General features: G+C 39.0%; 1 protein-coding gene and 1 pseudogene across 1 annotated transcript; both read right to left on the bottom strand.

Moving 5' to 3' along the window:
* Window positions 1-2,249: 2,249 nt before the first annotated feature.
* LOC110149999 (olfactory receptor 8A1-like) lies at window positions 2,250-3,176 on the bottom strand (annotated as a pseudogene).
* A 9,773-nt stretch (window positions 3,177-12,949) lies between these two features.
* Window positions 12,950-13,903, bottom strand: LOC110149998 (olfactory receptor 8A1-like). Its single transcript, XM_020912753.2, has one exon. The coding sequence runs from the start codon at window positions 13,877-13,879 to the stop codon at window positions 12,950-12,952; it is 930 nt and encodes a 309-aa protein (XP_020768412.2). The 5' UTR covers window positions 13,880-13,903.
* Between the last annotated feature and the right edge of the window lie 299 nt (window positions 13,904-14,202).

The raw sequence follows: 14,202 nt of genomic DNA, 5'->3' as shown, positions 1-14,202 counted from the left end.
ATTTTCTCCCATTCTGAGGTCTGTCTTTTCAGCTTGCTTATAGTTTCCTTTGCTGTGCAAAAGCTTTTAAGTTTAATCAGGTCCCACATGTTTACTTTTGTTTTCATTTTTTTTACTCTAGGAGATGGGTCATAGAGGATCTTGCTTTGATTTATGTCATCGAGTTTCTGCCTATGTTTTCCTCTAAGAGTCTTATACTTCCTGGTCTTACACTTAGGTCTTTAATACATTTTGAGTTTATCTTTGTGTATCGCATTAGGAAGTTGTCTAATTTCATTCTTTTACATGTAGCTGTCCAGTTTTCCCAGCACCACTTATTGAAGAGGCTGTATCTGCCCTTGTATATTCTTGCCTCCTTTGTCAAAAATAAGGTAGCCATAGGTGCATGCATAGGTTTATTTCTGGGCTTTCTGTCTTGTTCCATTGGTCTATATTTCTGTTTTTGAGCCAGTACCATGCTGTCTTGATGACTGTAGCTTCATAGTATAATCTGAAGTCAGGAAGGTTGATTCCTCTAGCTCCAAACTTTTCTCAAGACTGCTTTGCCTATTTGGGGCCTTTTGTGTTTCCATATGGATTGTGAAACTTCTTGTTCTAGTTCTGTGAAAAATGCCATTTTTAATTTGATAGGGATACATTGAATCTCTAGATTGTGTTTGGTCATATAGTCATTTTCACAATATTGATTCTTCCTACCCAGGAACATGGAATAGCTCTCCATCTGTTTATGTCATCTTTGATTTCTTTTTTTTCCCTCATCTTTGATTTCTTTCACTAGTATCTTATAATTTTCTCTGTACAGTTCTTTTGTCTCCTTGGGTAAGTTTATTCCTAGATACTTAATTCTTTTTGTTGCAATGGTGAATGGGATTGATTCCTTAATTTCTTTTTCTGATTTTTCATTGTTAGTATATAGAAATGCAAGTGATTTCTGTGTATTGATTTTGCATCCTGCAACTTTGCTAAATTCACTGATGAGTTCTAGTAATTTTCTGATACTATCTTTAGGGTTTTCTATGTACATTATCATGTCATCTGCAAACAGTGAGAGCTTTACTTTTTCTTTTCTCATCTGGATTCCTTTCTTTTTCTTCTCTGATTGCTGTAGCTAAGACTTCCAGAACTATGTTGAATAATAGTGGAAAAAATGGACACCCTGTCTTGTTCTTGATCTTAAAGGAAATGCTTTAAGTTTTTCACCATTGAGACTAATGTTTTCTGTAGGCTTATCATATATGGCCTTTCCTATGTTGAGGTAGGTTCCTTCTATGACCGTTTTTGAAGAGTTTTAATCATAAATGTGTGTTGAGTTTTGTCAAAGGTTTTTTCTGCATCTATTGAGATCATCGTATGGTTTTTATCTTTCAATTTGTTAATATGGTTTGTTAATATTAATATGTCAATATTGATTGATTTGCATATTATAAAGAACCCTTGCATCCCTTGGGTAAACTGAACTTGATCATGGTGTGTGAGCTTTTTGATGTGTTGCTGAATTCTGTTTGCTAAAATTTTGTTGAGGATTTTTGCATCTATGTTCATCAGTGATATTGGCCTGTAGTTTTCATTTTTTTGTGTGTTGTCTGTCTCGTTTTGGTATCAGGGTGATGGTGGCCTTATAGAATGAGTTTGGAAGTGTTCATTCCTCTGCAATTTTTTGAAAAGAGTTTTAGAAGGATAGGCATTAGCTCTTTTCTAAATGTTTGATAGGATTCTCCTGTGAAGCCATCTGGTCCTGGGCTTTTGTTTTTTGGGAGATTTTTCATCACAGCTTTAATTTCAGTGCTTGTAATTGGGTTGTTCATAATTTCTATTTCTTCCTGGTTTAGTCTTGGAAGATTGAGCTTTTCTAAGAATCTGTCCCATTTCTTCCAGGTTATCCATTTTATTGTCATATAGTTGTTCATGATAGTCTCTTCCTGTCCCTGCTTTCCTCTCCTTACTGATAAACCCTAGTTTCTCTATGTGTGAGTCTGTGAATGTTTAAAATTAAAGTTAAATTCCAATTAAGATAGTGGAGTTTACCTATGGGAGTCAGGATACAGAAAATGCTTCCCAAATGAGAGAAAATATGAAGAAATCAGAGGAGAGGGTGGGCAGAAAGAAGGTGGGAAGGAGCAAGGAGCAGTCTCCCAGCCATGCAGAGAAGGGAATATTTCCCTCTCCAGGTGGGTGAGAATTCATAGGGCTCCTTTTTGGGATTCATGACAGCTTACTTTTAAAACTAAGAAAGAATAGTAACATTTGCCTTAAAACATTTTTCCTTTCAGAGGTTTCTGCATGGCAGCCTTTATGTCCTTATTTCTCAAACTGTAGATCAACGGGTTCAGCATGGGGATCACTGCAGTATAAAACATGGAGTTCACGTTTTCTTGGGCCAGGGAACTGGCTGTTGAGGGTTTTAAGTACATGAAGATGGTCTTTCCAGAGAACATCCCCAAGACTGCAAAGTGGGAGCTGCAGGTGCTGAAGGCTTTAGACCTTTCCTCTGTGATGCTGATGTGGAGGATACTGGATAGGATGAAGGTATAGGAAACAAGGATTGTTAAGGTGGTGACTATGATGTCAAATCCAGCCAAAAAGAATACTATGATGTCAATAGGATAGGTGCTAAAGCAGGAGAGCTTCATAAGGGCAAGTATGTCAGGGTAATAATGACTGATGAGTATCTCACAATATGACAGTTTCAACATGATGCTAGTCTCTGTGATTGAGCCAGTGAGTGACATGACATAGACCCCAGCCAACAGCAGGAAGCAGGCTCAATGAGACATGATGACATTGTAAAGAAAAGGTCTTCAGATGACAACATAGCAGTCATAGTATTACTGTGAGCATGCAACTCTCAGCAACAACAAACACCAGGAAGAAGTAGAGCTGGGGCATGCACCCTGCATGGGAGATGGTGTTCTTCTCGGACACAAAGTTCACCAGCTTCTTAGGGGTAATGACAGAGGAGTAGCAGAGATCCACGAAGGACAGAGTACTGAGAAATGGTACATGGGAGTGTGAAGCTGAGCATTCAGACAAATCAGTGTTATCATGCCCAGGATCCCTATCATGGTGACCAAGTAGATCCCAAGGAAGAGGAAGAAGAGGGGGAGCTGGAGCTCTGGTTGACTTGTTAAACCTTCAAGAATGAACTCTGTCACTGTAGAGTGATTTTCTGTAGCCATTCTCAGTGGGTTGGGGAACCTGTGGGGACGAGAGAGAAGAACTGCCTGAAAGGCTACATCTTGCACTGCTTGGTGAAGCTAGTTTGAACTTTTGAAGCCAGCTGAATGACTCTGGGATCCTTCATGATGAACGATTCCTCATCCTGTTGTTTATTTTGGGAGAAATATCAGACCCTGTGTATATTGAGGATTGTGGAGATGTGAGGAAGAGAACATTTACCTCTTTCTTGTTTTTCAAATATCTTAGAGCAATAGGTCTTAATGTCTAGTCTGTGGATCAGCATCATTGGCATCACCTGAACATATTAGAGATGTAAATTGTCAGGTCTCACTCCAGAGTTACCAGATCATAAACTCTGGGATGGGGCCCAGTGATCTGTGTATCATACTATCTCCAGGTGAGGCTGGAGCAAGTCTGAGAGTCTCAATCCTGTAGGTAATAAGCAGTAGAATTAATATCAGAGATATGTTTTCTTTCAGAAATGAAATTCTATCACTTCAGCAAGTCCTAAATATTGACTTAATGTGAACATACAGTAATCTGTCTCAAACTGATGCAGTGTCAGGGGGATATGGTAGTTACAAAAATATCATTGAGTTACAAGTCAATTACTGAATTGAAAGCTGAGGAAATGAATGATATCAATCCCTAAGGTGGTTGTAAATGTAATATGGATACTTACATATAATGCATAATTATTAGTTTTCAAGAAGTCAGTTCTTATAAAAATGTGAAATGACACTACATTTATTTGCTCAACCATGTCTAACTCTTGGGACCCCATGGAATGTAGGCTCTCAGGATTCTCTGTCCATGAATTCTCCAGGCTAAAATACTGGAATGGGAGGCCATTCCCTTCTCTAGGGGATTTTTTTCTGACCCAGGGGTGAAATCCGGGTCTCCTGCATTGAAGGCAGATTCTTTACCCTTTGAGCCACCAGAGAAACCCCTAGGTGTCTGGAATTTGTTCTTTTGTCCTTATTTTTTTATTGGACTTCAGGCCCTAAGACAATCATTCTCAAAATTTCTTGCATATTATAATCTCCTGGAGCATTTAAAAATTATTGGTGGCTATGTTCCTCCCACAGATGTTCTGATTAATTCATCTGTGGTGAAGTCTGTGCCCTAGCACCTTGAGTAGTCCAGAGTAAATGCTCAATAGCTGCTTTAACTATTATTATTGTTAGGTCTGTTTTCAGATCATAATATGAAACAATGGCCCCATTATCTCCCTAATGACAAAGTACCTAAATTACAGACATGTCATAAGAAGCATGAATCATCATTGCTAAATATGATACCTATAGGTATCCCTTTTCTGATATGTATTTCTTAAGCAAAACCCTTAAATTTGCCTGCTTTCACTGTGTACTTATACAGTTACTAACTTTCATATAAAGCTTTTCAAAGGTCATTCTCATTAACAACTCTGGTAAGTTTTGGTATGTTGAGAAAGGGGTCTAAGAGTAGAATTTTCATTACCATGTTCCTATGGAGAAAGCTGTGACTTTCCAGACAGGAAGTGACTTTCCCGAGGCTTCTTAAGTATCAAGGACTTGGAACAGAGACTGCTTTCTTCTGATCATGAGTTCTTCCCTTGGCCTGTATGTAGCCTTACAAGTTAGCTTGCCTACAGCTCTAAGCTATGCTGTGATTGACTGTGCTTTATCCTTGATATCTTAGGTTGTGCATACCATATCACAAAAAGGAATGTTGCATTATTTTCCTATTCTCTAGGAAACAGAAGCTCTAAAAGTTAAACAAGTTACCTGAAGTCATAAAACAAGCAAGACTCTGAACTGATATAAAACCCAGGATTTATGACCACCTCTCTATTTTGTTTTCAGTAAATTATTTTGCTTTGCTCTAGGTTATCTTGTGTGTAGCACTTTGTTGTTATTTAGTAAACAGCGTATTAATTTTGGACATAAATGATAGATTTTATTGCCAATTTCAGATTTATTTAAAAAAATTACCAAGGCAGTATATGTGCCTTGTAGAAAATCAGAAATACAAATAAGCAAAAATACAATACTATTTTCTCACTCCTTGGAAACTAACAGCAGCCATGACTATCATTTTAGATATTTTCAAAGCATGTGTGTACTTGCATGTATATAAGCATGTATATATTTTTAAAAATATTTTATAATATGCTTTTTAATTAGCACTTCAAAATACATTCTCATTTGAGTCCTGTAATAGTAATAACTCCAGCACTAGCTATACATGTTTTTCTAGGTGGAAAAGTCTTTAAATCCTTAGGATGTGGTGTAATGACAAGAAAATCTACATTGCATTATAAACTTCATATGCTAAATTATCAGTGGTTCAGTTATTAACCTCATAATAACCATTATTAGATGTAGTTAAGACTTTTTGAATATTGTTTTCATTTATTACAAAGGAAAAAAAGTTTCTCATGGGAGCAACACTAGATTAAAAATATCTTATATATCTCCTTCTACTCAATTTACACCTCTGGAAATCCCCTTCTACTCTCTCAATATCTCTGATATTACACCTCTCAATCCCCTTCTACTCAATCTACACCTCTGGAAACAATAAGAAACATAGAAAATCCACTTAGAATAAACTATTACCAGAAATCAAAGTGTCTCACAGGGTAGTATAGAGTGAATGCCACTTACTTAGTGAAGTGCTGATGGGAAAATCCTAGACAGCACTGATTAATTATTTTCTCCCATAATCATCTAATAATATAAAATAGGAAAGCATGACCCCATACTTGATATCAGTCACTACAGTTATTACTTCATGTTCTACCAGACCATCAGAGGCTCAGAATTGCTGTCTATAAAGAACACAGCACATGAAGAAAAACCACTTAGAAATGAAGGTAAACATGTGGCTGAAAACAGCCTGCATTAGAAGTGGGAGTTCATGGAAGAAATATATTTCTCATACAACTGCTTTAAGTCATAATTAACTACTTGTGCTGAGGAAAAACAGATCAGAGACCCCTGGAAATTATAGAGGATGCCTTAGTTTCAGTAGTTAGTAAGTAAATATCAGCATGTAAGAGGACCATATAGATTTATATCTACTCCTAAATTTATTCAAAGGGACCAGCACTGTCATGAATAATAGGTCTCTGGGATTGGGAGTCTTGGGTGTCTGTTTACATATATATGGGCAGAACTTCTGGGATACAGTCACTTCAGAGGCTGGAGATCTTAGTAAAGGAGCTTGGTTTAGAGTCTTGGTTTACACTTCGGCTGGGAATCATGTTTTTTTTTTTTTTGTCTCCCAAGTTTGTTAATTTCCTTTTTTGGGAGAGTCATCTTGCAGCTTGGAAAACTTAGAGTCTAGTCCAAATATTTTACTACCAATGATTCCACCACCATCCTCATCACTACCAGCACCATCACTAGTACCATCAACACCATCATCAGTCGCTATCACTATGGTTGTTACTCATCATTCATTACTCACCATAAGGCATAATTAAATAGGTTTAAAAGTTTATTTTAAGAGGTTTTAAGATCATATTGTAATATCTTATTAAAAAAAGCTATATATTTTCAGTAAAGGAATGTCAATTTATAAGGAATGCTAAATCTGTCACCTTGATGTTGCACCCATAGATGAACAGTGTTAGAGTGGCAGGAGGTTGAGGGGCATAAGAAGGAAGACATAACAACTCTTCACTTATATATTCACATTCTGTAGAGAAATATGTGGAAAAGATTATATACTTTTCAAGAATATAGTCAGTCATATATCATGTATGAAAATGTTGCTAATGCACAATTTTTTTAATGCACACTCATTTATTTTGGGGATTTTAGAGTATGCTAGCTTTTATGACTTTTGACAAAGTTTCTGTAATTGACCTATGGAGTTGTAAATTTAAAAAAATTATTGGAGTATAGTTGATTTACAAGGTTGCATTGTCTTCTGGTGTAAAGTAAATCAGTTATGCATATAAACATATATCTAGTCTTATTTGGACTTTTTTCCCATATAGGTCATTATGGAGTATTAAGTAGAGTTCCCTGCATTAAACAGTAAGTCCTTATTATATATTTTATATATAATTGTGTATATGTCAATCCCAATCTCCCAATTTATACCTACCTCCAGCACCCCCTGATAACCATTTTGTTTTCTATTTCTGTTTTATAGATAAGTTCATTTGTACTCTCTTTTTAGATTCCACATATGAGTGATAACATGTTATTTGTCCTTCTCTGTCTGACCTACTTAACTCAGTATGATAATCTCTAGGTCCATCCATGTTGCTGCAAATGGCACTATTTAATTCTTTTTAATGACTGAGTAATATTCCATTGTATATATGTACCACATCTTCTTTATCCATTCCTCTATTGATGGACATTTGAGTTGCTTCCACGTCCTGGGTATTGTAAATAGTGTTACAATGAACACTGGAGTGCCTGTATCTTTTCAAATTAAGGTTTTCTCCAGCTATATGCTCAAAAGTGGGATTGTTGGGCAATATGGTAACTCTATTTTTAGTTTTTTAAGGAACCTCTATACTGTTTTCCACAGTGGTTGCACCAATATACATTCCCACCAAAAGTGTAGAAGGGTACCCTTGTCTCCACACCATCTCCAGTATTTATCGTTTGTAGATTTTTTTTTTTTTTTTGATAATGGCCATTCTGCCTGGAGAAGGAAATGGAAACCCACTCCAATATTCTTGCTTGGAGAATCCCATGGACAGAAGCCTGACAGGTTACAGTCTATAGGGGTCACAGAGTCAGACATGACTGAAGTGACTCAGCACACACACATGCAACAGCAGGTTAGACATTGAAGAAGAAAAGATTAATGAAAGAGAAACTATTAAACTAAACCACACAAAAAAAACAATGAACAACCTCAGTAACATGTAGAAAAATTTCAAGTGGTCTAAACAACTGTGTAATTAGAGTCCAGGAAGGTAGAGAATAAGCAAAAAATATTTGAAGATGCAATGGCTAAAATATACTATATTTGGTGGGTGGAAAGTTTGAAAGATTAGTCGCTCAGTCATATCTGACTCTTTGTGACCCCATGAATTGTAGACTGCCAGGCTCCTCCATTCACAGGATTTTCCAGGCAAGAGTACTGGAGTGGGTTGCCATTTCCTTCTCCAGAGGATCTTCCCTACCCAGGTATCAAACCCAGGTCTCCCACATTATAGGCAGACACTTTACCCTCTGAGCCACCAGGGAAGTCCCCTTGGTGGGAGGACATACAGATAATCAAAGAAGAACAAAATGTTGAGAATTGTTGAGCTGGGTGTTGGGTATATGGATGTTTAGACAACTCTTATCTTTATTTTGTCTGTGTTAATTTTTTTCATATTAAAATGTTGTAATTAAATGGATAATTGATTTAAGAATAAAAGCAAACATTATAAAACTTCTGAAGAAAAATGAAAATTTTCATGATGTTGGTATAGGCTAAGGGATTTTAGAGTAAGCACAAAAGTACCCACCATAAAAGACAAAAAATGACAACTGGACTTAAGAATGAAAACTTCTATTCTTGGAAATAGACCATTGAAGAAGTGAAAAGACAAGACACAGAGAGGGAAAGATGTTCAATGTCAAAGGCTTATATTCAGGTCATATAAGAGCTCATAATTCTCTAGGGCTCTTCCCAAGCCCCATTCCCCCAGAGGTAGGCCACACAGCTGGCTATTCACCCCCAGGGCAAAGGATGGCCAGGGAATGGCTGTGTGTCAAAGTATGGATAGAGTGCTTGTGGAGTTGTGAGGTGGGTGGGGCAACCTGTGACTGTGGACAGGGGCTTCTTTAAGTATTGTGTTCTGGCAGCAGAAACCCCAAATTTGCATCTTTAACAAGTTTCCAGGTGATGCTCTATCCCAGAGCTCAGTAGTTTATTAACAATTTTGTGAGTATGAGGGCCATTTTACATGGCGGCAGTGGTCACAGTGGCAGCTGTGGGTCATATCTATTGTGAAGTCACTTAGGAGGTAGCCTCACCATTTCTGTAGTTATTAATTAAGCTGTAAGCAAGTCATTCTCTTAGTCACTGCCTTTCTGCTTGAGAAAACTGGAGTTATGTCCATTTCTGATAATAAACTGATTGATACAAGAGAATACCAGAATTAGCTAGAAATGACAAGAAGTATCTATCAGTCTTAAGCATTATATCAGGCTGCTAAGTCTAAAATGTGTACCCTTCATATTGGAATAAATAAAGCAAGAGGAGTGGGGAGAAACTTTGTCTGAAGGCCACTGGATTTACTGGTTGAGGTAGGCGGTAAATCCTTGAGTTAAGCAGGAGAAGAGAGTTGTAACAGCATGTAATCTGTTGACCAATCATCCTGGTTTTTTGGAACAGAAGGGTTTCCCAGGATGGGGGCTTCCAGAGCTAAAACTGGTAAAGTGTCTGGTGAACTGCTGAGCTGGTCAGTCTAGTTTAGTTTCTAGTAAACTTTCCTTAGTTATAAAAAGAAGTGAAGTGAAGTGTAGTCGCTCAGTCGTGTCCGACTCTTTGCAACCCCATGGACTGTAGCTACCAGGCTCCTCTGTCCATGGGATTTTCCAGGCAATAGTAATGGAGTGGGTTGCCATTTCCTTCTCCAGGGGATCTTCCTGATCCAGGGATTGAACCCAGGTCTTCTGCCTTGCAGGCAGATGTTTTACCCTTTGAGCTATCAGGGAAGTTAGCTATAAAATGAAGTTGCTGATAAATGTGAAGAAATTAGGGAAGATGAAAGGTGAGAATCTGAGGAACTGATTATAGGAGACATTTGAGATTGGAAGAGCACAATTAGGGCAGGGTTAATTGCTGTTCAGAGGGAACAACAGCATAAAGCAAAGGGCATGATGACTGAGAGCCAAGAGCTCGGGTTACAGAGTCACTTAGACTTGGGTTTGAGCCCCCAAGTCTTGTTTACCAGCTGTGTGACCTTGAGCAATTTACTACATCAAATTCCACAGTGAAATGGGGAAAACAGTGGTACCTAACTGTTGTGAAGTGTAATTGAAAAAAGGCATACAAAACATCTAGAAGAGCTGTGCGTTTCAGAGTAGGTGCCCCAAAACATGGTAGTGGGTGGCATTATTATTATCATGACTAAAAAGTCACATAAAAGGACCAGGTAGAAGTTCTGGGCAGAAAAAAGTAGGGAGAAGTCAAAGAAAATGGACGAGGAAGTCTAGATGAGAAAGCTCTAAATATTACTTCTTGGTGACTCTCAGTTTCATCGCTCTCTGCTTTGTGTACTCCCAAGTGCAAATATGGCTTCCCAGGTGAAGCTAGTGATAAAGAACCCACCTACCAATGCAGGATACCTAAAAGATATGGGTTCCATAGCAGGGCTGGGAAGATTCCCTGGAGGAGGGCATAGCAGCCCATTTCAGTATTCTTGCCATGACAAAGGAGCCGGTAGGCTATGCTCCATAGGGTCACACCGAGTTGGACACCACTGAATCAACTTAGCACACACCCATGCAAATGCAAATAGGAACTAGGTTGAGCAATCTTTTTTATACAGAAGGTAATTAAACAGTGAGTGACTCTAAAATTCAATGATGAAAGTTTAATTTTTAATTGAAAGGTAGTTGATTTACAATATTCTATTACTTTCAGACATACAACAAAGTTATTCAGTATTTTTATAGTTAATACACTTAAAATCACCATAAACTAATTGGTTTATTTCACTCTGCTGTACCATACATCCTTATTCCATCTTTATTTTACACATAGTAGTTGTGAACTTAATCCCCTGGTTGTCAGGTCCACCCCCTATCCCAGTAGCCACTGTTCGTTCTCTGATTCTAATTACAATTAAGAGAATAGAGTTTGCCAAAGGGTCAGAATAGAGAAAAAGCTTCTCAACAGAGAAAAGATGAAACTTAACATCAGTCAGTAGTTCAGTCACTCAGTCATGTCCGACTCTTGGCGACCCCACGGACTGCAGCATGCCAGGCTTCCCTGTCCAGTAACAACTCCCAGAGTTTGCTCAAACTCATGTCCATCAAGTCAGTGATGTCATCCAACCATCTCATCCTCTGTCATCACCTTCCCCTCCTGCCTTCAATCTCTCCCAGCATCAGAATCTTTTCCAAGGAGTCGGTTCTTCACATCAGGTAGCCAAAGTATTGGAGTTTCAGCTTCAGCATTAGTCCTTCCAAAGAATAATATTCACAACTGATTGCATTGAGGAATGACTGGTTTGATGTCCTTGCAGTCCAAGGGAATATCAAGAGTCTTCTCCAACACCCCAGTTCAAAAGCATCAATTCTTTGGCACTCAGGTTTCCTCATAGTCCAACTCTCACATCCACACATGACTACTGGAAAAACCATAGCTTTGACTAGATGGACCTTTTTTGGCAAAGTAATGTCCCTGCTTCTTTTTTTTTTTCATTTTATAAATAATTTTATTTATTTATTCATTTTTGGCTGTGCTGGGTCTTTACTGCTCAGGCTTTTCTCTAGTTGCAGTGAGTGGGGACTACTCTCTAACTGTGGTACCCAGGCTTCTCACTGCAGTGGTTTCTCTTGTGTAGCATGGGCTCCAGGGCACTTGGGCTTCAATAGTTGTGGCACATGGGCTCAGAAGTTGCAGGTCTCAGGCTTAATAGTTGTGCTACATGGGCTTAGTTACTCTGTGGCATGTGGGATCTTCTCAGGCCAGGGGTTGAACCGGTGTCTCCTGAATGGATTATTTACCACTGAGCCATCAGGGAAGCCACCAGGGCATCATTTTTTCAGTATTCCTTTCAAGAGTCTGTGGCTCAAGTCCGATCACGGGAAGCATTGGACACACTGAGGTTGATGGTCGTCCTATCTTGTGTTAAGATTGTTAATGACTTGAGAGATGGGGAAAGACTGTAGAACTGTTTAGATCAACATATAAATGCATTGTATGTTTCTATAGAGGATTCTAGACCTTAAAAGAGGAATTATTTGGAGAGTTGGTGGAATCTCTAGTAAATGGAATCTAGCAAATATACCACACCTGACACAACCCCTGTTATCAGGGCTGCTTTTTGTTTGTGTTTAAATAGTCCACTGTTACCTTCAAATTATTGTTTTTTTTTTTTTTTGCAGAGGGCAGAATAGTCAGTTATATGGACATATTATGAGGTCCTCTTACCACCCCTGCATTCTTTATGGTTTTAAGAGTGGCACTAATTTCTGCCAGATCCTCTGTGATGAAGTATTATCTTTGATATATTATCTTGGCCATGTATTTGTGTGTGTCCCTGCTTTTTAAAATGCTGTTTAGGTTGGTTGTAGCTTTTCTTCCAAGAAGCAAGCATCTCTTAGTTTCATGGCAGCAGTCACTATCTGTAGTGATTTTGGAGCCCCACACCCACCACCAAATAAAGTCTGTTACTCTTTCTATTGTTTCCCCATCTATTTGCCATGAAGTGATAGGACCAGTTGCCATGATCTCAGTTTTTTGAGTGTTGAGTTTTAAGCCAACTTTTCACTCTCCTCTTTCACTTTCATTGAGGCTCTTTAGTTCTTCGCTTTCTTCCATAAGATTGGTGTTGCCTGCATACCTAAGGTTATTGATATTTCTTCTGGCAATCTTGATTCCAGCTTGTGCTTCATCCAACTTAACATCAGCTGGCTTCAAACAGAAATGGGAGGAAATTGAGGGTGGGAAGGAAGAGGGAAGGAGGCAGGGGCAGTCACCCAGTCATGCAGAGAAGGGACTGTTTCCAAACTGAAGTGGGTGAGCATTTGGATTGCTCTCCTCTGAGAATCATAACAAGTTATTTTTAAAACTGAGAATCATAACATTTGTATCAAAATAATTTTTCCCTCAGAGTTTTCTGCATGGCCACTTTTACCTCCTTATTCCTCAAGCTGTAGATCAGGGGGTTCAGCATGGGGATCACTGTAGTGTAGAACACAGAAGCCATGTTCTCCTGGGCCAGGAAACTGGCCGTGGAGGGTTTAAAGTACATGAATGCGGTTGTTCCATAGAAAATCCCCACAGCTGCAAAGTGTGAGCTGCATGTGCTGAAGGCTTTGGACTTTCCCTCTGTGGTGCTGATGCGGAGAATATTGGACAGGATGAAGGCATAGGAAATTAGGACTGTTGAACTGGTGACTATGAAGTTGAATACAGCAAAAATGAAGACTGTCATCTCAACATGGTAGGTGCTAGAGCAGGTTAGCTTCATGAGGGGGAGGATTTCACAGAAGTAATAACTGATGAGTTGTTCACAATAGGACTGTTTCAATATGAGTCCAGTCTCCATAGTTGAACCAATGAACCCTATGGCATAGACCCCAGCTACCAGCAGGGAGCAGACTCGATGAGACATGATGATGTTGTAAAGCAAAGGTCTGGAGATGGCAACATAGCGGTCATAGGCCATCACTGTCAGCATGTAACACTCAGCAATGACAAACACCAGGAAGAAGTAGAGCTGGGACATGCACCCTGCATAGGAGATGATGTTATTCTCAGACATAAAGTTCACCAGCATCTTAGGGGTGATGACAGAAGAGTAGCAGAGATCCACAAAGGACAGGTTGCTGAGGAAATAGTACATGGGGGTGTGAAGGTGGGCATTCAGACAAATCAGGGTTATCACGCCCAGGTTCCCTATCATGGTGACCAAGTAGATCCCAAGGAAGAGGAAGAAAAGTGGGAGGTGAAGCTCTGGCTGGTCTGTCAAACCCTGAAGAATGAACTCTGTCACTGTAGAGTGATTTTCCATAGCCATTCTCCTCTGGTTGGGGGCCCTGTGGGGATGGGAGAGAAGAACTACATGAAAGGCTGCTTCTTGCACTGCTTGGTGAAGCTAGTTTTGAGCACTTGGGACCAGCAGAGTGATCCTGGTATCCTTTCTGATGAATATTCCCTCATCTTGCTGCTTGTTTTGGGAGGAAGACCAGACCCTGAGTATTTCAAAGGTCATAGAGATGAGAAGAAAAATGGGGCAAGATCCGGAACTTTTTTTTAAAAACAAATTCATGTCTCTGAAATATCCTAGAGCAGTGGGTCTTAAATCTAGTCCTTGTACCAGCATTGCTTGCATCACCTGAA

The sequence above is a fragment of the Odocoileus virginianus genome, chromosome 28, assembly GCF_023699985.2.
Source record: "Odocoileus virginianus isolate 20LAN1187 ecotype Illinois chromosome 28, Ovbor_1.2, whole genome shotgun sequence".
In the NCBI taxonomy this organism is placed as follows: domain Eukaryota; kingdom Metazoa; phylum Chordata; class Mammalia; order Artiodactyla; family Cervidae; genus Odocoileus; species Odocoileus virginianus.
Note: the sequence above shows the minus strand (reverse complement) of the source record. Positions and strands in the feature narration are given on the sequence as shown.